At 43.5% G+C, this 24,824-nt stretch overlaps 4 protein-coding genes across 28 annotated transcripts in view; 1 reads left to right on the top strand and 3 right to left on the bottom strand.

The window, feature by feature from the left end:
- Nucleotides 1–9,941, bottom strand: part of DLG2 (discs large MAGUK scaffold protein 2) — a 993,421-nt gene extending 983,480 nt beyond the window's left edge. For all 15 annotated transcript variants that reach the window (XM_074535042.1, XM_074535043.1, XM_074535044.1 and 12 more), the window contains exons 1-2: nucleotides 9,806–9,941; nucleotides 8,028–9,110 (exon numbers count right to left, since the gene is read on the bottom strand). In XM_074535042.1, coding sequence (XP_074391143.1) covers nucleotides 8,028–8,046 — 19 coding nt within the window. In that variant the 5' untranslated portion in view covers nucleotides 8,047–9,110; nucleotides 9,806–9,941. The remainder of the gene's footprint in view (nucleotides 1–8,027; nucleotides 9,111–9,805) is intronic.
- The window catches only part of PICALM (phosphatidylinositol binding clathrin assembly protein), a 355,304-nt gene that overhangs the window by 172,223 nt on the left and 158,257 nt on the right, over nucleotides 1–24,824 (bottom strand). The gene's annotated exons all lie outside the window — the stretch shown is intronic.
- On the top strand, nucleotides 9,707–15,500 carry LOC102061888 (transmembrane protein 126A). Of its 7 annotated transcripts, none has more exons than XM_074535095.1 (6): nucleotides 9,709–10,048; nucleotides 10,387–10,539; nucleotides 11,835–11,959; nucleotides 13,761–13,954; nucleotides 14,549–14,663; nucleotides 15,215–15,500. In XM_074535095.1, the coding sequence occupies exons 3-6, from the start codon at nucleotides 11,844–11,846 to the stop codon at nucleotides 15,417–15,419; spliced, it is 630 nt and encodes a 209-aa protein (XP_074391196.1). In that variant the 5' UTR covers nucleotides 9,709–10,048; nucleotides 10,387–10,539; nucleotides 11,835–11,843; the 3' UTR covers nucleotides 15,420–15,500. The 7 variants fall into 7 exon arrangements, with proteins under 7 accessions (XP_074391198.1, XP_074391197.1, XP_074391196.1 ...); XM_074535094.1 differs by having other exon boundaries at nucleotides 9,709–10,086; XM_074535092.1 differs by having other exon boundaries at nucleotides 9,709–10,086; nucleotides 10,384–10,539.
- On the bottom strand, nucleotides 14,546–23,738 carry CREBZF (CREB/ATF bZIP transcription factor). 4 transcript variants are annotated; one of them, XM_074535088.1, is made up of 4 exons: nucleotides 22,698–23,738; nucleotides 21,962–22,039; nucleotides 20,541–20,611; nucleotides 14,546–17,061 (listed from the first exon to the last, which is right to left on the bottom strand). In XM_074535088.1, exons 1-2 carry the CDS (start codon nucleotides 23,624–23,626, stop codon nucleotides 21,991–21,993), a joined length of 978 nt encoding a protein of 325 aa, XP_074391189.1. In that variant the 5' UTR covers nucleotides 23,627–23,738; the 3' UTR covers nucleotides 14,546–17,061; nucleotides 20,541–20,611; nucleotides 21,962–21,990. The 4 variants fall into 4 exon arrangements, with proteins under 4 accessions (XP_074391189.1, XP_074391191.1, XP_014121673.2 ...); XM_074535090.1 differs by lacking the exon at nucleotides 14,546–17,061 and having other exon boundaries at nucleotides 19,582–20,611; nucleotides 22,616–23,738; XM_014266198.2 differs by lacking the exon at nucleotides 14,546–17,061 and having other exon boundaries at nucleotides 19,582–20,611.

Below are 24,824 nucleotides of genomic sequence, written 5' to 3'. Positions count from 1 at the left end.
GATGTGTCAGCTGAACTCTGAGAAACAGAACAAACAGACAGAGACAGCGAGAGGAGCCCTATGAGGTGTTCAGCTTTCCTCCCTGCTGTGCAGAAGGGCCCAGGCTCACACCCAGATGGCATTTAATTGCACTGGTAACCTCCTACAACATCCACAAGATCCCTCCCCATCTGACTTCAGTGCTTGAAGGTCCTAGTGGTTTTTTCCTACTACATAAAACCAATCTTTTTTTGTTATAAGTCAGGACAACTACTTGCCATCCAGATGCCAAAGTGTAAAGCAAACCACCATTATTCCCTTTACAGCATCTTCTACACTTGTTTGGTTTGTCATGTCCCTTAACTGCTCAGTGTCCTCTTTCACAGTTCCAGCCTCCACAACTTTTGTATACTTTTGACTTTCTCAAAGCCTCTTATTCTCTTTTCTGGAATTAAATTTATCTTAACACACAACGTATAAGCTCAGGCTGTACACCCAGTAATGATTCAGGAACACTGACTGGTGGATGGAGCTGGACAGAAAAACTGTCAGCTTTATGAAACACAACACAGAACCAAACAGGGATGCAGTGGGCTCTTTTTTTTTGCCTATTTGTTAAGAATCAGACTTTTTGTATAACTTACTATAAAGAAAACAAAGAAAAATTTCATATATCTGTGTTGATTAGTTCAATGTAACCTTATTGTCCATGTATCATCAAACTTGCTTTTACAACATACAACCACACATCTGTTCTGGTAAAATGCTGCCTTCACACATTTTTTTGGATGTTTTTTTAAACTTGGCTAACTGTACTAACACAAGGAATAAGATAATTATATAAAAATCAGGAAGTGGCTCAGCATAAACTCACAAACTTTACTCCAGCATTTCTGTTTATCAGAAAGCATCCTGAAAACCAAGCTACATTCCTGCTTCAGGGCCCCCAGATGATTATCTGACCCCTGCAATCCCACTGACATGTCTTCTCTACTCATCCCTACAATTAAATATTGAAAAAATACTCAGTATTTCGCGTATAAGCTGTTAATCTTATGTATCACACTTCACCATAAGGAAGTGCCCAGTGCTTATCAGAGGCTCACTCTGGGACCCAAATTCATCCCACCGCATCACTTTTCCTCAGGGGACCACAAAAAGATTTTAGAAACTGATGATATCAGCTGCTTATTACACCAGGGCTATTCCTTTTTTCCAATGAGTTTTGTTTTCCCAGATATGTTGAAGGCAACCTGGGAGGACCTGTTCATTAACAATCCTTGCTCCAGTTTGGTGACCTGGCTACACAAGGCGACCTGTTTATAATTTCAGACAACAGAATGAGGAGATCCTGGGACCTTGAGACTCCTTCCAAAACCAGACACCCTGCAATTACATGTAGCTTCACCTGACCTTCTTGTTTCTGCCTTTCAAGTGTCACAATGTTAAAATCTAGGTGTACAAATGTTAATGTTAAATCAACAATGCAAATATGAAGACAGAATGAAAAATGAAGCCACAAACCCTCAAAATGACATCACGCCAAATAAAAACTTCTTATTTGTACAGCTGAATAAATGTAAATTGACATCTTAACAATGCAAAATTATCAGAGTGCCCTGCTTTGAAGAGCTTACAGTCTAATTGAATGCAAGACACAAAACTAGTGGAACTTGATGTATAGTTGCAAGAGTAAAAACCAGGAGTTGTACACTTAGTACAGCAGCTATTTTTTTTCCTTTAGAAGAACATTCAGTATCAAAATTAACATAAATGTGAAAACTGGAGTGAGACAGAAAACTAAGAAAAAGATGCCTGTTCAGGAATAAATAACTTCCAAACTCATACAAAAGAATCATTATATTACATGAAAGAAAATAATTCAGTAACACAAATGCTTTCCAGTAATGCAAAAAAAAAAAAAAAAAAAAGGAATGAGATCAAATTACCTTTATTGATTAGCAAAATAGGCATTATGGTTTTACATCTTCTAACATCCATGTTGGACTTTTTAATTTAAAAGCGTTTGTATTATACTAGAATCTCTGAGTCAATAAAAAAACCCAACATGCACCTTCAGGCAACAACATAAATTTTACACTTTGGACATTAAACAACTGGGTCTGTAGATTTGCAAACCTTGGGTTGGGGTTGTTTGGTTAGGGTTTTTTTGGTTAAAGGCACAGCTTAGCAGACATCCATCTGCAAGGCAGTGTTAACATAGTGCTCAACACCTAGATCTGAACCAGAAGGAGCCTGCAATTATTCCACTACAGCATAATGTGAGATATGCCCATACAGTCAGGGGAAAGGAGCATCTGAAATCAGAAAAGACTGGCTTCTTGCTTGTGAAACTGTAAACTGTCCAGATTCCCTCTTTCCAGGGAACGCTACATGATGCAATTCCATGATAAATACATTTTGAAGGAAGTGTTAAATTCTTCAGCCCAAAAGTGAAGACAGACTTAGGGACAATTGCACTGACTTGTTCTGGCAAAGTTCTGCCACCAAAAATTCTTCGGGACCACATCCAATAAAGAGCAAATGTTTTCTTCACATATTTTGTATGTTGATTATTACTGCCATCACCCATTATGTCAGGGCAGCCTTGCTGGCTCTTTCTGGGACGAATATGGCAGGAGAAAACATGACCTTTATTTCTATTTTTATAAAGCTGTTGTTCGGCACTGTGTTAATTCACAGTAAATGCAGGAAGATACCACAGTGAAACAGACCTTAAATACCTCCAAGAAGCAGGAACCTGCTATGACCTGACCAAAATAAGCATATCTGAGTAAGGCAGATTTTCTCATTTTGCTGAAGCAGTGGCTGCAAAATCATCTTTTATCACTTTTGGCCACTAGTTACAAATTCGGCTTTTTCTCCATGGTTACCCTCTGACATCTAGCTTGGCCATCTGGAACAAATTCAGAAGGAAAGAAGAGAGGATGAGCAGGAAAAAGATAATGCTTATAATGCAAGACACCATTGCTTCTACTGAGTGCAATATGCACTTAACAGGAACAGAGGAGAGGATGCACAGCTGCCTCTTGTGCTTGTACCAACACTGTGGCTGCTTCCAAGCCCAGTGACTAATAGTACAATAATTTATAACACTTTTCCCCTCCCCTAAAATAATGAATAGTGTTAATTTATAGCTCTCACAGAACACACAGTGTCAGCTCTCATAAATATCTCAGATAAGGAGATGTTATTCCACTAAAATTTATATGAGAGAATGAGACATCATCAAACTGAGGTAAGGGAGTTATAGTGTGGTAACCCTGTGTTTTATACCCTGAGAAAATGACAATTGTCCAGAAGGCAATGGAGATCTTAGGTGTGTTAAAATGCCCTTGGAGGTAGATCTCTCTCTGCTGACCAAAGCAACACTCCAGGACAAAAAGCTGGGCACCCTACCTAGGTGAGGCATATAAAATGGGATGGATCTACATTAAACATCTGAAAAGTACTAGAATAACAGCAGGGCTGAAAAAGAGCATAAATTTCACTATTCCCAGTCCAGAGTCCACTTAGCTTTGCAGTGTGCATGCATATAACAAAGGCTTGTTCTGTAAAATGCCTGCTCCTTTAGTCCTTTTGTAGGCAAAATACTTCACTGTTTCTCACAGCAGAAACAATGCCTGGCTGGAAAAAGCTCACTGCCATAAAAGCAGTGACATCTTTAAATCAAAGCTTTGTGGTGAAAATTGGCACGGGTTAGACAGTCATTTTCTGACACTTGTTTGTTTAACTCTTGGAAATCTAAAATTGTGCTTTCCAGTCTGCAAGCATAACTAAAATTTGCACTGATGCCATACTGAAAATAACTGTAAAAACTGAGAGGTAGTTGAACAAAACTTGGAGTGAAGGAAGTAACCTTTTTAGCCATATACTTATTTGAGAATTCTTATTCAGCAACTGAAAGGACAAAAGTCTTGTAATACTAATTACCTGTTACAAGTAAATAAGAAAGAAAATTTCCAATGTATGTTGGATTTGCTGCTGTAAGATGTAAGAAGACTAAAACCACATTTGAGATTTTTGAGCACAAGAAGTTATGATCCTAAATTTAAATTTTGTTAGCTAAAAAGAAGCTTACACCTTGAAAGTGAACTAGGGCATGAATGGGAGCTAGCTTTGTCCAGTCCTTTATGAAATTTGCTTTAAAAGTTCCTGCTGAGTTGTTTTTAGACTCCTTCCTTTCAACAGACCAGCCACAAAGTCAGCATTACCACTACAAAATCCAGCATTTCACAGAGCACATCTGTCAGATTCTTGTAAATGTCCCAGAAGTTGTCCACATGGATTCAGACTGACACATTTTAAGTCTTGACGTTGATGTGCTCAATAAAACATGTCCTGGCATTTTTAATATAAAAGAAATCATGCAAAAAGTTATTCCATGACAGAATCAGCACATCTTTATAAACGGGCAACAAGGTGGGGCAAGTCAAGATGGTTTTAACAGCAGCCCACAGGTTTCATCCGACTCAAGGGGCAATCCCTCTCCCTTTGAGAGATGCAAAGTGGCGTGAGGGCAGCACAAACCTCAGCACTCATACCTCTGACTGCCTAGACACAGCTAGATGTGCAAGGAGGATGACAGGGTTAGTCTAGAAGCAGCCAGGCATCCAGATGTGGGGGCTCCTGCCATCTCTGTGTGAATCACAAGCAGGGCTCCAAAACTGGAGTCTGTTCCTCATCACAGAGGAGCATGGATTTAATTAGTTCTTTCCATCACTGTGAAAGACATGAATGAATTACAGTAACATTTTTGCTATTAACTATTCTGTTGATGAATCCAAAATATGTGCAATTACAGATCTAAATATAGTCCCTTACAGTTAACAGAAATCAAGCTAAGTAACTCAGGGAGGGAGGGAGGAAAGGAGAGCAGACATCTAAACCCATGCAAAACCCTAACTCCACTTCTTCTGTATGGTAGTACAATTTGACTTTGAAGCAAAGCCTTCCTCAAGAATTTCCATAATATTTCCATTCATAGTTCTACTCAGAAACATCCTAGTTTGCAAAAGGTAAAAATTAAGCAAAAATAATGAATTTATTTACTTCTCAAAATTGCTCATCTCATTCCATCTCTAAATGGCACTGTCTAACAAATCATTCTGTAACTACAGTCAGATGCCTGTCTTGTCTGATTTAAAACTTTAAGAGTACTTCAAAATTAGAGATGAGCAAAAGCCAAATAGAAGAGCCCTGTGTTTAATTGTGCAGCAATAGTGCACCAATCCATACAATATCTCCAATATCTCACCCCATACCTATAGGGAGCACATCCAACACCACAGGATACTCCATAGTCCCTTTCCAGCCTTGCTTTTTGCTGGTACTGCCAGCAAGCATGTCACTTCTGTGAACATTCCTGGGAAGGTAAAGTCTCATTGCCCTCCACACAGAAGTGAGAAAACCAAAATATTTTCACTCCAGCACATCAGGCAATGGAAATCAGATACTGACACATGACCAAAACCAAGACTTTTTTTTCCCCGCATCCATAATAAATTAAAGCTTCCTATAAGTTATATTATTTTTATTATTAAGCAAACTATTTTCTTCCTAACTATACAGGCCTGGACTTTTAAAAGCAAGATGGCAGGCATCACAGCAAGCAGCAAGGTGAAGTGTAAATTACATGAAAAGCTATGTGAAATGTGAAGGCTCATACTAGAAGTGAGAGCTATTTCAAAGGTAAGTTGCCAAAATGCTTCAACTGTTCTTTAGAAAGACCCACAACTGGCCAGTGTCAAAGAAAACAGTGCTTGGCAACAACTTCCAGTGATAAATATCAGTATGTTTCAAAGCTTGTTTCACAGGTTTCTCTGTCTCCATACTGATTTTAGGAGAATATTTTAATCAAATCCAAAATAGCAAAGCAGAAAGAAGTGCTGACAAGGAGAGGGATAATCCTGTCCTCAATGCTGGTACTGAAATACTTCTGTACAGCCTGCAAGAGAGTATCCCACTGAGATTTCTACAGACGCCCTCGATGGGCAGGATGGTAGACATGAACTCCCAAATTTTCTCCAAGAAAGGAAAGTAAGTCATCATCAGAAATACTAACTAGTTAGCCACAAACTGCTGTCAAAATCATAAGGCAAATAAATAGGAAAAAAACCTCCAAAAACCAAACATGGAAAAATCCCCTCAATCTCTCTAATATTCATAGAACTAACAGGCATTACTTGAAAAAATAGCATTCTTTTTAAAAACAGCAAAATGCTTTGAGTTGCCAGCATGCTTTTAATTACATTTAGAAAGTTAAAGTCTATTGCATGAACTAGACAAATTAAGTCGCTCAAAATCACAATGAAGTTGCTGATTCGCCAACATTTTTAATCCTGCAATTTACATGCTTAAATACATTCTTAACAATACCCTTTTAATAATCAAATACATTCACACTGGCAACTTCAGTACACTGATTGATGTGACAATTTAAAGTACTTCAAGGGGAACATTTGGGTGTCTTGACTTTATATTTTAACGTTGCCAAAACACACATCCTTGTAACATCAAAGAAGTCAAGCCTTGGTGTACACTAAGACTGAGCCCAAGTGCCTGGAAACAGACAGGAAATTCAGAGATTTTCAAGGCCAGAGGGGACTGCTGTGATTGCCAATCTCACTTCTGCACAAAGAAGCCTGTCAGATTTCACCCCTAAAGTCCTGCAGCGAGTATTCGGAAACTGAATTACAGCTGAACATCTGGCCCAGAAACATCCTTTGTGTAAATCACCTAAATCAGTATTAAAACTTAAATAATGAAAAGCCTCAGTTTTCCTTCTGTAAACAGGAAGGATACAGAAGCCTCCCCAGTACATCAGGGTGACACTTTTACACAGCACAGCAGGATGAATTATTAGGAATGGAACTCCTCCACACAAGTTTCCACCTTTACTACACATAATGCCAAGTGATTCCATGAATGACAAGGCCATTCATTAAAATATTTCAGGTTTGAAATTTCATTTCTACACTGTCATTTTTGAAAACACGATCACAAAATCCCATTTATTACTTTTTTCATGAAAATAATTCTAGCAATCTGTGTGTTTTATCATTATTTATATAGTAAGTGTTAACTCATAAGTAATGACTATTCCTATACGGAAGAGAATCCAAAGTCACATTGATTACATCCTCATTTCTGTTTGTAACATTCACTTCTTGCCCTCTCCCCCACATTTTGTGTCATCAGATCCAGGGATATATTAGACCGAGGCACATCTGGACAGATGAGCTGAATAAAAAAAAGTTCCCATGACCCTTACTCTATTCGCATATTCAGAAACTTTAAATCAGTGTCCAGTTTGCAAGAAACCAGAAATAACCTAAAGTTGGTGAGTATTTTCAGAGTAACAATTTGCCTTCATATACTTCCCAATTGTGGTTTGATCACTGGAAGCCACATTTTCCAAAAGTGCAAACACAAACTGGAGGTGAGAAGAGGCCAAATGTATGTTTGTCTTTTCTTAAATGCTGCCCTACTACAGCCTTAAAGACAGTAGTTTTATATTGTACTAAAGCATGGAAATTCAAGCTAATTAAAATCACAAAAAAAAAAAAACACGTTCAAATCACCTTCAAAACACAGCTCTCATAACTTGGTTTTAAAATCAGCCTTGAAACTTTGTTATTTCTTTCTGCTGCTACTGATAGCTGATGTTTATCCGCCAAACGTGTCACAAATAGATAACAGATTAAACTGTGGTTTTCAAATTTATTAGCGTTTGTAAGAGTTAAACATCAAGCTTTTCTCTTGGTGCCTGTTCAAAATCTTGGACAGCTGATCTTTACAAAAAAAACAATTGAGGCCAAATTTGACGTAAATCTTAAAGCACAGCATAAAGTTACTTTTAAAAATTATTATTGTAAGTGCACAGATTTTTCTCCCATTTTCAACGCAAAAGAAAAACGATTGCCATTCCCCGTGAAAGCATTTTTAATTTGAAATGGTTAAGTACTAGAAATCAGCAATCTAACACAATGAAGACACAATATGAGATATGAAGCTTCATAGCCCACCTTTCTTCTTGACTGGCATTCTTCTTCCTACTTCTGAATCTGGTTGCAAGCACTTATTTACAGGTACTAACGAAGTACTACTGGAACACTCTGCAAGGTCAGGAACTGACTATCTATTGCAGAACACTTTTACAGTTCAGTAAGGAAATGCATCTTCAATCTTCATTTCTATGAATACTTGCTGTTCCCTTGGATTGGATTTGCGATGCTCTCCACAATTAAGAAAAAAAAAAAAAAACAGAGGGGAAAAAGAAGCTTTTTGATTCTTTTTAAAGAGATGCTTTCAATTTCTTTAAAATATATTTGACTCTATAAAAATACAAGAGCAAACGTTCCTTGGCAATATAAAACCTTATTATAACTCCTCTTCTGGCAGCAAAGTTTGAAAATTAAAAGATTTTATGCAATACAATTAAGGCACAGTCCATCTCTAGTCAGCTGTCTCAATACTCCACCTGTACATGCTCAAAAACATATTATTTGCAGGACAAAAACGCCCAAGTAATCCAAATAAGGAGGAAGACAAAAACAATCCAAAGCGCCTCTTTAAGCTCTTTCACTTCTTGAATTAATTTTGCTAGCTATGTATTAGGAGACTACACAGCAGACTGAAAAGATCCCTTTTTCCTCACCAGACAAGAGCCTTCAAATATCACCCTCTTACCCAACAGAAGTCACTGGGCAGACACTTTCATTTTTATTATCTCCAAGCCACCCAGCCTTACGGTTTTTAATGTCCCTCTGATCCTCCCATGTATTAAAAGAGAGGATTGAAACGAGGAAAGCAATCCCTTGACCTGGAATTATTAAAGTGACAGTGCTGCCCACTGGGCACTTGGGCAAAGCAGATTGCTTTGTACTGGAGTCATTTACTTCATGCCATTCCTTCCCTTGCACAGCAGCAGCCACCTCGTGAAAGAGGAATAAGGAGAGTTAGGAGAAGAGCTTCACAAAAGGTTCATTTTCAGAGATAATGAAGTATTAATGAAATAAAAAGCAAGCCATGAGATCAGTCCGGAGTTTCCCACTCAGAAGCGCAGCTGGTTGGCTTCAGTATCAGCCTCTCTCTCTCTCCCCCTTTTTCTGGAAAAACAAAAAGAGAAACAGAAACGGGATAGATTTTCCTCATCTACTTGGTTCAGGAGAAGTCTGAGGAAGGCGGACAAGCTCCGAGCGCTTCCCTTCCCCGCGAGGACGAGGAGCTGCGGCGCACAGGACAGGGCTCTGCCGTGCATCCTCTTCTGGGGACGCGGCACCTGTGCGTGTGAAGGGGAAGGGGCGGCTCTGCTCCGCTCCCTGATGCTCGCAGCTGGGATCTGCCGGCCCCGCATCCCTCAGGGGCTGGCCCCCTTCATCCCCTCCCCACTCCACCCTCCCCCAGCGCTCTGGAACCCAAAGAGGTCCGCCTGCTGCTTTCCGAGGCGCAACAAGGCACACAGGCTGTGTGAAACAAGGGGGCTAGGGGGCTGCCATAGGTGCAGGTGAACTGCCGGAGCCAGGCTGGGTTTACGGACGAGGCCAATTCCCTCCAGGGCTGCGGAGGGGACAAGCGACAGGCAGGAGCGGAGGGGATGAGGGAGGGGTTGGAGGTGGGGCGAAGCGAGACGCAGCCGGGGCGAGGGGCGCTCGAAGGGGGCGGGACGGGGAGGGAGCACAAAGGAGCTGGAGGCGAGGGAAGGGGGCAGCGGGCGTTCCGAGGGCTGAGGGGCAGGCGGGGAAAGGGCGCGGGCTGAGGGGAGGGATCAGCGGGTTACCCCGAGGACTGGGCCCCCCCGCACCGAAGGGGGAGTCCCCGCGTCCCGGCCGCCGGTGCAGGATCCGCGCTCAGCCCCGCCGCCATCGAGGAGCCGCCGCCGCCATCCGCCGCCCCGGCAACCAGCGCCGGGCCCCGCCCGCCGGCCCGGGGCCAATCGGCGGCCGCCATGCTGGGCCGGCGGCCAACGGCCCAATCACAGACGGCCTTGGAGGGCCCTGGGTCATGTGAACGAGCAAGATGGCGGCGCCCTCGGACAGGGCGTGAGGCGGGAGGAGCCATGTTGTAGGCGGCGGGAGCGATTCGGTGAGGGCGGCGGGGTCGTGTCCGTCCGTACGGCTCAAGGTCAGAGCCTGAGCCCGGCAGGGAGGCCGGGATGGTCCGCGCGGTGCGGGGGCAGCGAATGGTAGCGGTGGGGCTTGAAGGTCGGGGTCGAGCCGCAGTTTCCCGGCGTGAGGGTTCTGACCTGAGCCGGGCCGCAGGGCTTTGGGAGGGTCCCTCCGCCTCCAGCGGCGCGCAGGGCTCAGGGAGAGGCGCGTGTACAAGGCTCGGGGAGAGGGGGTGCTTACAGCTCTGTGACGTGCGGTCTGTGGGATCCCAAAGCAGGGGTTTGGGGCCTCTCCTCGGGCGGCCTGAAGCGATCCTGCCCGCTCTGCCCGCTTTCTCCGCTGCTGCATCCTGCCAAGCCCCAACCGAAGCAGGCTCGGTCCCATAGGTAGGGCTTAGGACACGGCCTTCACCTTATAACAGCAACTTCGGGTAAGTGTGATTGGCACAGTAAGTGTGGGAGAATTTCCTCTGCACTAAAACGTGCAGGAAAAGAAGCACTTGAATCACTAAACTCCAGGTGTTGTCAAGAGCTGTTGTGAAGGGCTGGCCTCAGGTGGCCACCAAGATGCTCTTATCACTTTCTGCCCCCTTCAACAGGACAGGGAGAAAGTATGAATAAAAGCTCAGGGGTTGTGGTAAGGACACGAGATCACTCACCAATTACCATTACAGTCAAAACAGTAAACTTTGGGGAAATTGAATATACAGTCAATCAAATCAGAATAGGGTAATGAGAAGTAAAGCCAAATCTTAAAACGCCTTCCCTCCACCCCTCCCTTCACTGCTGTTTTTCTCTATGTCCTCCTCCCTCTTAGAAGTGCAGGGAAACGGGGAATCGAGGTTGTAATCAGTTCCTCACATGTTGTCTCTATCACTCCTTCCTCCTTGCACTCTTTTCCTGTTCCAGTGGGTGGTCCCTTCCACGGGAGACAGTTCTCCAGACTTCTCCAACAGCAGTGGTTCTCACAGGCTGCAGTTCTCCATGAACTCCTCCAGTGTGGGTCCATTCCACAGGGCTCAGTCCTTCAGTAGCAGTGGCTGTTCCAGTGTGGGTTCCCCATGGGCTCACAGCTCCTGCCAGGAACCCACTGCAGCTTGGCTCCTCTCCCCATGTGGCCACAGATCCTGCCGGGAGCCTGCTCCAGCTCAGGCCTCCCCCTGGCTCATGGCCTCCTTGGGCATCCAGCTGCTCTGGCATGGGATGCTCCAGGGGCTGCAGGGGGTTCTCAGCTCCAGCACCTGGAGCAGCTCCTGCTCCTCCTGCACTGACCTTAGGGTCTGCAGGGCTGCTCCTCAAATGTGTTCTCATTCCTCTTTTCCAGCTACTGTCTTGCAACAGTTTTTAGCCTTTCTTGACTTTCCCACACACTGTAGTAATTGGGCTTAGAGTTGGCCAGCAGCAGGTCTGACTTGGAGCTGGCTGGAACATCTCTGTCAGACATGGGGGAGCTCCTGGCATCTCAGAAACCACCCTTGCATCCCCCTGCTGCCAAAACCTTACCACACAAACCCACTGCAACTGTAGGCTTTCTGACTTATTTGGCTGGGTTTTTTCTTACAGGTCTCTTTGACAGTTAAATCAATTTAAACCTGGAGTATTGCCATGCAAAATAGGGAATGTATTTGAGATTCATAGTGGCAAAGAGTCTAAATGTTTATTTGATTCATACTGGGGCTATGTAACTTGGATTACATCTGGGGTTTTTTTTTCCCTTATGATCCAGAACTTCAAGATGACAGGAAGAGAGTTTTTTGAACTAGATTCTCCACAGCAAAGACTAATTTTGGAAAGATTTAAGCGGATGGAAATCATACAGAAGATGTTCAATGAGCTTCCTAAAGCAGATCAGTAAGTGCTGGTAAAATAAATGAAGTGCATCAGACTTTTCAAGTCTTGAAGGCTTTTCTTTTTCCTTATTCTTCTATTACAAATTCTCCTTGCAGTTCCAAAATTAGTTAATTTTGAAGATGCCTGTTTTTGTCCAGAACAGAAGACTTGTTTTATATTTCTTCAATATAGTTATTTCAGTGCTGGCTCTGGCCCTGCTCCGCTGGTTTCTAGCATGTGCTCCCCAGTGCTGAGGGTTCTGTGATGGCTGATCAGCCCTGACTGGCTCTCAGCATTCTCACACTCCTGTGCTAGAGCTAAAAAATTTTCTAGGAAACTGAAATATGATTCTGCTGGAGTCATCTTCTGTCCAGCAGGGCTGGCCTGCGGCCAGAACTGAGTGAGCATCATCCTGCTGGTTTCTGCATTTCATTCTGCACCGCTCCCTGTTTCAGGAAGGCGAGACTAAGGAGTCCAGCTGGTGGTGGAGGAGTCAGCTGGAGTCCTGCAGGCTCACCAGCAGGGTTCTGTACAGCACAAAGCCAGCTAAATGCCTTCTGGGCCTCACAAATGACCTTTTGGGTTGTGATACTGCATGTCACTGCAAAACCTTACTGGACCTGAGCTGGTTCTGTTATGAGCCATTTGCATGTGTGTATCAGCTTGGATAAATTTTTTAGAAATAAGAGTAATCAGAAGCTTATTTTATTTATATTCTTTTTAAAATAGGACTAAATTGCTGGCTAAACAAGCTGCTGGTAGTAACAGAGGGCCTCCCCACACAGGTGAGAAATCAAAGGCTGCAACTTTGTGTAGGATCTGCTGCCCTCACATTCAGCCTCCAAAGCTCCTCCTTCCGCAGGAGAGCAGGGGAGGCAGACACTCAGCAGTGATGTGGTAATGTCTGGATAGAAACTCTGGACTTATGGATTGCTCAGCCTTGGAAAGAAGTAGCTGCCAGTCACTGGCAGGACTTAGAGCTTGTATCCAAAGGGGAGCTCACTGATGTCTGGAAAGGAAAGCTACAGTCAAACTGAGAGTTCCTGTTTAGCCAAGCACATGTTTTTAACACGAGGGAGCTCAAACAAAAAGCCACAAACCCCAATTCTTCCATCCTCCTTTTCTTTTGTGCAGTTTAGCAGTTCTGTATCGCACTAAGTAGATTCTGCTGGTCCTGGGTACATTAATTTGCTTTGTTTTGGGTACTTAAATATGCTGCTAAAATTTTAATCTCAGTCTTCCGTATTTGTTAGCATGTTTGCCTGTGTTTCATTTAAAGGTAAAATTTGAATTTTCCTACTCAAAACAAGACATAGTTGGTGTCCTTGATGTCTGACATTTTTTGTGTTTAAAGTTTTTTGAGACTAGCAAGTACATCGCTGAAATCTTTTCTGTAGTGCTTAATATTACTCAAAACCTTAAAATGTAGAAGAATTATAAGTAGACTGACTTGACTTTTTAAAGTTATATATTTTATTGTATATATATTTCCTCATTTCTTTTCAGAAAACATTATAATTAGAAACATGCTTATAAGGAGAGCTTTAATGAAGTTTCCATTAACTATAATAATGGGGGAAAAAAATTGTAGCAACAGCTTCTCAACCTCTCACTTCTCTCTTGAAGTGTGTGTAAACTCAGGCATATAACAAAGGATGCTGCCCTGGCTGCTTTTGGAAGCAGTTACTCTCCATTTTGCATCAGTGAGAGATTTATGTCCCTTAACCCTTGTTGCAGGATTTTCAGAAGAGAATTGTAGTGTGGACTAAACTAAACTTTTTTACAGTTCTCAGCTGCTGAAACGTCTTCCCTTCTTTCACAGGAACCTTTGTAATCATGGCAAATACTTCCTAGCAGCAAATTCAAGCTTATGTGGCTTAGCAGCAAATAATTTCTTCAGGAGCATCCTACATGTCAGAAAGGCTTCCCTGGTGTCTGCTCTTCCAATGGCTGTTATTCCATTTCTTTCAACAGCAGCAATTTATGAAGCTTTTGTGTATGACCCTTTATTTTCAGGTAAACACCTCTTCATTTCTTTTTTTTTTTTTTTTTGAAAGGGCTTTGCTTTCTGTACACAAGGGAACACTAGAGGAGCTTTTTCTCCCTGCAGAAAAGTGCTCTTAAACTATTGTGGTCTTGAAAAACTTCAGTTTGTAAAACAGAGTTTGAAAAACAGAATGCATTGGACAGTAGTGAGTTCTCAAAGTGGAGTGGGAAAGGAGATATATATGTTTATATATGTTTCTAAAAAAGTTATTTCAGCATTTTTCAGTCAGTCATGTAAAAGTGACTGCAACAAAGCAGTGCAATTTCCCCCCATCTGTACAATTTCATTTGAAGGTCAGCTTTGGAATGATAAATTCCTCATAGGTTGGAATGGGAGTGATTGTTTTTTGGTTTGTCTCAGTTTTTGTTTTGGGACTGTTCTATTGTTGTTTTGAGGTTTTTTGTTGTTATTTTTTAAAAGAGTTCTCCTTTATAATTTTTTGCATACCTGTACAGCTTGGAAGTTTCTGTCAAGAGCCTGTTTTCAGGTTCTTGCATGCAGCTTATAAACTGATTGGTGGGGGATGTGTAGATGCTGACAGTGAAATATGATTTGCCACGCAGGTCAGCTGAACTGTGAGGTTTGTGCTGTGATCAGAGGAGGATTTGTAGGTGCTGTTGTGGGTGGTTTCTATCCCATTTTCCTGGCTATCCCCTTGAATGGAAGCCTTGCAGCCAGGTATGTCTTATCTGCAATGTATTGAGTGAAATGTAAAATGTTCTGCTCTCAGTGTGAATTCTGTAGATATTTGATCTGTGCACATTTGACTTCTTGTAGACATTTAGGATGTGGAAGGAGATATACATTAAGGTAATCTAATTACAAAATTTAGTTTGTAAGAGCTACACCAAGGTGAAATAAGATCTGCAAAGTGATCCATGGGGAAGCCCTTGTGTTTAGCAGGAGCCTTCCAAGTCTCCCTGGTTGTGCCTCGGTGTGTGCAGTGGTGGCTGGGCAGCCAAGAGACCTCAGTGACCTTGGGCAGTGCCCAGCAGCCAAAGCCCCTGACAGGTGTCATTCTGTGTAGTTCAGAGCAGAGCAAGGGCATGGCAAGGTTTAGTGAGACCAGGGCATGGTCAGGATGTTTTAAAGCATTTATGCAGAGGGCTCAGTACCACCAGGTGAATTTAACATAGGAGAAGAGAAAATTACCATCTACATAAATATTTATGTTAAATCTTGACACTTACATGGATAAAAAAGTTTCTACCGCTGTTTCTGTTGTTTAGGTATATGTCAACTCCCTTGCCAGGGAAAGAAAACCTGTTACGCTACTGGCTCACAACTTCTCAGCCTGTCTTCAGAAAGATGAGTCTGGGCATACTGGTACAGGCTCTCACTGGATTATATCTTGCCACTAAACAGCACGGAATATATATCAAAATGCTGCTGCAGATGAACAGTAGCAGGGATCCTGAAGAGCTCCCCGAGTGAAGTAAAGCAACTTTTTAATTGCCTTGGATAAGTAACCATAATAAACAAGAAAAAGTGTTGCTGTGTCTTTTTAATACCAAACCACTCTCTGCACTGGCATTTTTTAAGTTTTGAACTTAAGTGCAGGTTAAACTTTTCATTACGCTCACTTTAGTGTACACGCTTGAATAGCAGACAGGTGTGTTGCTTTGGAAATGGGAGGCAAGAAAGCATTTGTAGTTCCTGCTTAATGTTTGGTTCTAAGGTGATGCTACAGCTTTTAGAAGCTGTAAAAAATGAGTACTCTTGAAAAAGAGGTTTTTTCTTTCATAATGCAAACCATAGAAATTTATTAAAAAAACCAAAAAGCCAACAAAACAAAACCAAAAAAACAACCCAAAAAACCCCACAACTAAAAGAGGGAATATCAAGGAAGGTTTTACTAGAGATCTACTCAAAATCTGAGTATTTTTCTCCCTTTTCCCCATTCAGCTAGCACAAAACTTCTGTCACAAGATTATCCCATTTACACCATTAGATGGGTCACACTGTGGAGAACACTTTTATCACAGAGCAATCAGGAGTGATAGTCCTGTCAGGCTTCCCAGCATATCAAAAAAACCAGCCTCTGGCCTTGTAACCATTTTGCCTTGAAATTAGGTCTTTTCCTGAAGGATGGGGCTGTGGTGAGAGGCCTTTGAGGGCCACTGCCATTACTGGGGAATCTCAGCTATGTCTAAGATGAGTGGCCCAGAGTAATGCATTTATGAGTCAGGTGTGTCTTCACACTGTTGGCTATATGTTCTAGAGCAATATAAACTGCAGCTCTCCTACTGCATGAGGTGTCCTTAGTGTATTCTGCAGTCTGAGAGCTAAATCAGGAATTCTTCTACAGAAGCAATACTCCCAATCTGGGTATGGTCCTAACCTGCCATAGGTGGAGGTTGGCTGCTTCTCCCAGGCAACAAGTGACAGGACGAGAGGAAATGGCCTCAAATGGTGCTAGGGGAGTTTGAGGTTGAACATCAGGAGGAATTTCAGGAATTTAGTTTCAGAAAGGCTTGCTGAGCATTGGAATGGACTGCCCAGGAGGTGGCAGGAGTCACCATCCCTGGAGGTGTATGTGGCACTTGGTGCCATGGTCTAGTCAAGGAGCTGGTGATAAGTAAAAGGTTGGACTTGATGGTCCTGGGAGTGTGTTCCAAACCTAAATGGTTCTGTAACTGTAAAAGCTGTACAATTAGTGGTCAACAGTCGCTTGAGTAAAATTCTAGTATCCCCTGATGCACATGGAAATATTAATGAGAGTTAAGAATTCAACATTGAGACCTTTACTTGAAAAGAGTTAAAACTTATGCTGTAATGCTGATGAAAATATATTGAAGGAGTTTCATCATCTTTATCTACCTTTTCCTTAAAAATGGGTCATTATAACAGGAACATGACACATTCTTTATCTATACCCAGGAGCAGCAGCAATAGTCCCTGTTAGGCAGAGATCATTTCATTTTCTTGATTCCAAGTGTTGCTGTGTCACGTGGTGTTCCCATCTGCCTTACCTTAATCACCCCGACGGGAGATTCCCAGGGACCAAGTATTTTACATGACAGTGCACTGTCATATCTCCGGAAGCCACCAGACTTTAACCAACAGAACCACTTACCTGTGATAATAAAAACAAAATAAAGGTGTTATTGTGCAATAGTATCTTTAAGAAGAACAATGATTGGCTCACTGATTATTGTGTTTAACATTATATAGTTAAAAATACTATAAACAGATTCTAGTGCTTATTAAAGGGTAAGCATCAAAAGGATCTTCCCTTCCAAATACTTTCATTTTGGTATAAATTGAAGTGATAATTATCCTCAGTCACCAAAATGCATGTTCTGATGTTTAGTGGTCTGACCTGGACAAACCACATCCTTTTTAGATACTCATTTCTTCAAGTGAAAGGTGAAGATTGTATATTAAAAAGTTACATTCCTCAACATTTTAGTAAGTTGCAAAGTTGATGCTGCTGATGCAGCATCACTGATGAGCACACAAATTGCAGGCGTGTACTCTACATGTTCAGTGCTAGTCACATCAAAGGTCGGCTGAGCACTCCTGAGACTAGGAAGGTCTAGAAAGGAGGTGTGTTCGTGAACAAGGAAACTTTTCAGTTACACCTTCTGTACCTCTCCTTAAACCATCCATTGAGGGGAAGAAGTGTTCTCAGAGTCCATCAATAAAATCTGAAATTGTTTCAGAATTCCACAGGACAGCAAGATGCTACCCCGGTTCTGGCATGCACGCATGCGGAGGAGTGCCTACACAGGGATCTGGGAATGTGCCTTCCATTCCCTGTTTCATACACAGGATATGACCTATCACAACCCCCAAGAACCAGTCCTCGGCCTCTGACAACTGTAATAAACTCCCCACAAACACTGAGAGACAACAGGTGTTAGTTGGATCCTTTCTTCCACCACTGTGGTAGAAACAAGCCGGGCACATATCCCACAGAAAGGACTTCAGTCTACTCCAAGTCTGAACTATGGCCAAAAGAATGCCAAGAATAGTTACAGATAAGAGCCAACAGAAATACTAAAAAAGCTCCACATTTTTCTTGCAGATGCACCATTCTAAATGCTGTGTCATCATTACAATGTATTCTACTTCTCCTGCAAATCCTCCTGGTACACGTGCAAGTCCTGCCCTTGGCATCCTCCTGCTAATGAGCACAGGCAGAATTATTTCTCCGCATCTGCATATCCCACTTAAACTGGGTGGAAAAAATGTAGAATCAGCAGCTGGTAATGTGCAATTTTTGCAGAGGGTGTTCTTTAAACAGAGTCCATTTGAACAGCTCCCATACCTAACATAACCTTCAGACATTTTACAGTGTAACTAATAGTAATACAGCCCTATAACCAGAATAATGCTGATTCCAGAAAACCTCCTTAACTACAAACACCACAAAACACAGCATTTTAAAAATCAGTAAATGTACAATGGGCCTTTGGATTTTGCCAAAGATCTCTGTGTTTCACAGGGAAAACTGTTAAAAATTTTGACAAATGGGATGAGAAATCTGATTATCTGGAAATGCCAAGTGCTGGAACATGGCTCCCTGCATTTCCTTTGATATCATCTCTCCAGGCAGCTAGATTACAGAAGCAGCAATTTAACTCCCAGCTGCTGCAAAGCTCTTCATAGGAAAGAGAAGTTAATTTAGAACACTACCAAGAGTCACAACACCAGGATCAAACTCCAAAGGACTAAAGGAGAACTGAGCATGAAATTGTTTCTTATTTTAACACTAGTCTTCAAGTGACTCTGTTGAGAAGAAAAGAAGGGTAAATGCTGGTAGCATAGCTGTGCAGCTGAACACTGGCAGCACTTGGTTCTGTGGTATGTACAATTTACCAAACACATTTCAGTGCTGAAACACTGAATTTTCTACAACTAGATGCCAAAAAGGCAGAGCATGCCAGTATGCTTTTACATTTTTATGCAGTACTTTTTGTGAAATGCTGCGTTTCATGAAGCTGCAGACCACTTTCACTGGAATCCCCTCATGCTAGAAAGCCAGTGCGCTATTTTAAACTGTCCTGTACAAATAAAGCATTTAAGATTAACAGAAATCTGAATACATGGCCCACTCCAGAGCCATGAAAACGTTCTGTCCTTCCAGCACCATCAAACCTTTTGTTTTTAACACTCACTCTGGTGCTTAGTGTGGAAACAGCAATTTGATGAAAGATTGTGATTCAACTGCATGTAATTAACCAGTCAAGAAACTTCAGAGCCTAAAAATAGAACAGAAAGGAGGAAGATGCCAATAAACCACAGAAGGGTTTATGTAAGTATTTTACTCCTCCATGGTACATTGATCAAATATAACCATATTGATAAAAAATGAAGAACTATGAAATACAAGAAGTGCTGATTCTCAGAAGTACACCTCTATCTGCAGTTCAAGGAATAACACCTTTGTGTTGTCCTCACCACAGGATTACCTTTAAAGACAGAAGAGCAAGAACATTTCTCCTGCATACCCTAATCCATTTTATCTTGTTTTCCAGTTGATGACCCAGAGATAGCAGCAACAACATTTTCCCCTGTTTTACCACTTTGTTAAAAGAACCAAGTCATTAATGAAAAGAAAAAGATGAAGAAAACATTTGAGCCCATAAACTGAAAGATCAACAAGTCTGATTTTATTATGATATTATATTCTTATCTGAATGGCACATAATTACAAAGAAACATTTACAATATATTTTCAAGTATTAACTTATGTCATTTCAAGGCTTTCACTTCAAAAAGCTACATTAATAATACACCATACAGATAGTACAGTTGGTTAGTTTCAATTAACTTCCTCCCTTCTATTTGGTTTAAATATGATTCAGTAGGCACTAGAAATGCCTGCAGCCACTGACTTTCTTGGGACTTGACCTTGTTCTTGTACCACAATACATCAGTTTGCATGTGAGAAAATCAGCTGCTCTCAGACACAGCCACAGGTCGTGTCACGACAGAGCATTGTGCAGGTTCTCAGCAGAGGCCAGAACTGTCCCTGACCCTGCCATTCAGCAGTGGTGTGACAAGAAAGAATGCATATTTAATTAACTTAAAAAACACTCCTACACTGAAGTAACCATAAAAATGCCACTGGAACATCCCATGCTTGCTACATTAGTGTTTCTCTTTTCCTCAAGCACATTAAACTGAAAAATGAAGCACGTTCATGAGGTCTGAGCTAGGCAGGTTGAGATTAGGTTGAACCTAAATTATTTCCATTTTGCATATCAGTCAGTGCAGGTCCTGGTGGTTAACTCTGACTCCTGTGCACTGGTATAACCCCTCAGTTACAGCAGTTACCCAAGTTAAGACTGAAACTTTGAACAGCCCTGTTGATGCCACCACAGAGGTGTAAGGTCACACATATCCCACTAAGTCTCTTTTGTGCTGGCAATATCCCCTGAAGAGATGGAATTCTGCGTACAGTGGAGTAAAACCTGTTTGACAGACTACTGCCTTTTTAAAAAATCATCCCGGATGACAGTAAATAATCCCAGCATTCAACTTCTTTTTTTTTAACCAAAGACAGCAAAAGCCCTGTTACCTCTTTATTCTCATTTCTTATACTACCTTTTAAAATAAAGCAGGAAATGTGGCCAGCAGCTGGTCCCGTCTCTTCTGCCCCAACACAGCTGAATCCACTTTAGCATAAAGAAAAACAAGGATGCTAAATACACATATACTTTATCACACAGTGATGTTTCACAAAGAAAAATCCATCTCCTTTTCTACTGATGAACACGTGACAGGGTCTAGCACCAATAAAGCAAATGACAGGGAGAAAATGCTTTCACCTACTTAGCCTTAAACACAACATTTAAGGCTTTAAGAAACAAGACTTCAGAAACACTAAATAGCATAATTTAAAAAAATTTAGAAATTAATCTGTTTTAGAGAAGTATTCTTTGTGAAACCTCACTTTACATGTATCATTTTCACAATCCATCTTCCCCCAACTGACATACATTTAAACAACCTAAACATTATAATACAACTGAAAAAAAGAACCCACTCATCTTTTGTGATAGGGAGAAACACTGACTACTACAAGAAAACACACACTATTTTTTGTCAAACTATTTTTCCTCCTATCTCAGGAGCAATTATGGAGCATTTTTCATATCATTAGCCTCAAGACACATATTTGCTCATCTCCAAACCGTGCTTAATTATATCAGGTTATAGATTTCTGGATACTGTAAGAGGCTGAATTAAGAACTCTACTGTAGAGTTAAGCACATGCATATACATGCAATATTTTTAAAATTTAAAGCTACTCTGAAGTAACATAGGAATTTCAGTGTGCATGGGCACAGAGATTTACTTATGGAAGGTAAAGTAATGAGTTACTTCGATGCACTGATTCTTCAAACCTAATTCTCCTCAGAGGTCCATGCAAGAGCAACTCCTCTATGTGAGGACTCCTCTGCAGTGATTTAACCAGTGCTCAGGCTGTTTCATCAGGTAAAACTCTGCACTGTGAATTAGAGCAAGCTAGAGAGGGGCTTTTGAATGGTTCTGTGCATCCTTAACACTAGACAGCATTTTAAACCAACAGGTCACAATTTCCTTTCCTTTTTTTCATTCAAAAAGCAATTTACTCAGACTTTTGGGACAGTCCCCTATAATAAAAGACTATAAATGCCACATCCACCTTATTAGCATGTTTTCCTTTTTCCACTCATCACATACTTGGTTTAAAAGGAAATTTCTATTTCAAATGCATGAGCAGTTTTTTAAAATTCAAAATGTAGGTCCTGTATTGGCTACTATGCAGCCAATGTAGTTGTTTCAAAAACGAAAAAAGGAAAACAGCTAATGAGACTGATGTGATTGTAACCTCTACTGTAATTGCCATCCAGAGCTAGAAACATTTTGGCAGAGTAGGCCAAGGACCAGAGAAACCATTTTCTGAACCAGTCATTACGAGAGACTGGGATAAGCAAAGCAAGCTGTCTGATACCACATTATGGGAATATATTGATCCTTACCAGGTTGCGAGGTGGAAAACGACTGTTCTTTAACCCCTACACAACGGAGCCTGGCAGGGCAACCACCTAAAAGAGAAACTGTCAGAGAGGTTTTAATAGTAATGTATAACTGAGATGCAGTACAATTTTATATGCATGCTTTCTTTTGCCGATCATTACTATTTTCTTAAGTCTGTCCAGTGACGATGTCATAATGGAGTTTTTGTTTGGTTTTCTAAGCAAGCATTTTCGGCTCCTCAGGATAAGCAGGCTAGACATTATCTGACTCAAGACCGGGTAGTCAGCATTATCTTTACTGCGAAGCGGAGCCGAGCACACCTTCATGCATCAAGTCGGCATGATCTTTTCACCCAAGTGCTGCGAACGGGCTCTGGCGGCACCTCCGCGTCTGCACCACGCGCGTGTCAGTCTGCACGACCACTGTCGCACTGCTGCACGCAGCTCTGCGCGACTCCCATCGCCAAACAGGCTCACACCACTACCGTCCACACGCCAGACTACAGGACCTTAAACCAAGGCCACCGTCTGGTTCCCAACGTGCCGTTGGAGAGAATTTTTGTTACCCTGGCCACTTAAGTAAGCGCCAGGTTCCCCACCTTTGCATCTCCCCCAATACCACCCCATCACCACTGCATGGATTCTTTTCCTGCGCACCATCGCCTGCTTCCTCCGCCGCGACGCGAGGCCCTTACGGGTGAGAACCCCACGAGTACTTGCAGCAGGTACTTGACCCTACATTTTGAAGGAGGCCGCTGCTCGCCGAGCACAGATGGAGCAGAACTCCACCGACACCTGATCCCGGTCCACGTGCAGGCAGATCCCGCCGGGGGCCGCCCACTCCTCCTCCGTCTCAGTCACCGCCGCCGCCTCCTCCAGCCCGCGGGGCCGGGAGCTGGGCAGGGCGTAGTCGTGGTCGCTGCTCTCGCCGGCGGGCAGGAGTTGCTGCTGGGGGCGGCGGGGGCTGCCCGTGTCCCTGAAGAGGCTGGTGCTGAGCTGCAGCCCGCCGGCGCGGGTCCCGGCCAGGCGGCTCAGGAGCTGTCCCAGCGCGCTCTGGTTCGCCAGCACAGCCCGCAGGTAGCTGCTCTCCCGCTCCAGCTCTCGCAGGCGGCGGCTCAGGCCGCGGTTGCGGTCCCGCAGCTGCCGGTTCTCGGCAGCCAGGCCCTGCAGGCGGCTCTCCAGCCCCAGCACGTACTGCTTCTTCTTCAGCCGGTTCAGCCGCGCCGCCGCCGCCGCCTTCAGCCGGCTCCCGGTCCCGCCGCTCCTCCGCCCGGGCGCCGACGGCCGCGGGCCCTGGCCCGGCGCGGGCAGCGGCTCCAGGTCCCCACAGAAGCAGTCGCTCAGCTCCGCGTCCAAGTCCCAGTCCGGCCGGGCCGCCTCCAGCAGGTCTCCCAGCTCCAGCCCCGGGAACCAGTCCTCTTGCTCCCACACCTCCAGCGGCCCGCCGGGCGCCTCGGCCTCCTTCTCCTGCCGCCGCGGCTCCGAGGCGCCCGGGGGCTCCCGCCGCGGCGGCGGCTGCGGTTTGGGCCGCGCGGGGCCCGAGTCCCCTTCCCCGCCGCCATCCCGCCCTCTCGGGGCCTGCCCCGCTCCGGCCAGCGGCCAGACGGCGCCCGAGGGGCTGGCCCCGCCGGCCGAGGCCGCCAGCAGCTGCGTGAGGCTGTGGCGCATGGCGGGAGCGGGGCCCGGCGGGACGGGACGGAGCCTGAGGGCAGCGGGCGGCGCGAGGCTGCGGCCCGGCGCTCCCGCCGCGGGGGCTGTCGGGAAGCGGCGCGGGGGGGGGGGGGGGGGGAGCGAGGGCCGGGGAAGCGCCGCGCGACTGCGCCCGCGCGCGGGAAAGCGGCGTGAGGGAGTGCGGGGGAACTGCCGCCAAATGTGGAATATGGAAACATTTTCTTCAGAGAGGATGTTCTTTGGCGTTTGACCTTTGTATACCTTCAAGCCCAAACCACGAGAAGAGAGATCCGTGGAACAGCGAGCAGCCAACGAGCTCTAAGGGATCTTCAGGTGTTAGAAGGACAAATGAATTGTCCCTAGGATTGCCCTGTTAAGGTTTAGGGCTCAACGTGTTTCAATGACATCAGATCTAGGGGGAGGTTAACAAAGCCTGGGAAGAAGGATGTACTGCTGATAGTGGACACAAAGAATGCAGAATTTGCGGGCCACAAGGACATCAGGCAGAACTCCCACGATAAGGAATAAATTAATAAACCCAACTCGGCAACTGTGCTAAATCAGTTCCGACTGAGTAAAACATAATTCCAGCAGGGGGATATCCCAACTACCAGCTCATGGACTACCAACCCCAAAAAAAGAGAAAGATTGAGCGTGCAAACTAATCAGCAAGAGAGAATAGTTAACTAATAGAATACTAATTAATAAGATAATTAAGTAACTTATAGCTTCTAACACCAGTTCCCCTGTTTGCTAAAACATAAATAGTAAAAAGCTTTGATAGTCGGTGTGTTTGATTTGTGGAATACCACCAAGCACCTAGGCTTGTGCAAATCTGAAATAAACGAATGTCTCACATGTGTAATTACTGGCTTGTTGCACACCAGGTAACAGATCCAATTTCTGTGGAGAGCAGTGTGACAGGTGTTATGAACAAAAATTCCGTTAATATTTTTTTTGTGAGAAAGAGTTACAGGGACGCAGCCAGATCTGTCTCTGCCAGGGTTCTTAGTGCTTTGTTATTGTAATACCGGGTCGTTGAGGCTTATCTCCTCTTTTGTATTAGTAAAAGCCCTGGCTGGGTGGGGTAGATGGCCCTTCCCCGAGGCTGTGCTCTCTTACAGCATAGGGAAGACACCTGAGAGGTTGGGGGGGGTTATGCAAAGTGACTCCAAAGTCCAGAATGCTTTGTGGG

Source organism: Zonotrichia albicollis, chromosome 2 (assembly GCF_047830755.1).
Source record: "Zonotrichia albicollis isolate bZonAlb1 chromosome 2, bZonAlb1.hap1, whole genome shotgun sequence".
Lineage (NCBI taxonomy): Eukaryota > Metazoa > Chordata > Aves > Passeriformes > Passerellidae > Zonotrichia > Zonotrichia albicollis.
Note: the sequence above shows the minus strand (reverse complement) of the source record. Positions and strands in the feature narration are given on the sequence as shown.

Coding starts and splice junctions, on each gene's coding strand:
- LOC102061888 (XM_074535097.1), top strand. CDS start 11,844: ATGACAGGAAGAGAGTTTTTTGAACTAGATTCTCCACAGCAAAGACTA. Junction 11,960..13,760: donor GAGCTTCCTAAAGCAGATCA/GTAAGTGCTGGT, acceptor CTTCTTTCACAG/GAACCTTTGTAATCATGGCA. Junction 13,955..14,548: donor GTATGACCCTTTATTTTCAG/GTAAACACCTCT, acceptor TTTGCCACGCAG/GTCAGCTGAACTGTGAGGTT.
- CREBZF (XM_074535088.1), bottom strand. CDS start 23,626: ATGCGCCACAGCCTCACGCAGCTGCTGGCGGCCTCGGCCGGCGGGGCC. Junction 22,040..22,697: donor GCAGCGGCCTCCTTCAAAAT/GTAGGGTCAAGT, acceptor CCTCTCTGACAG/TTTCTCTTTTAGGTGGTTGC.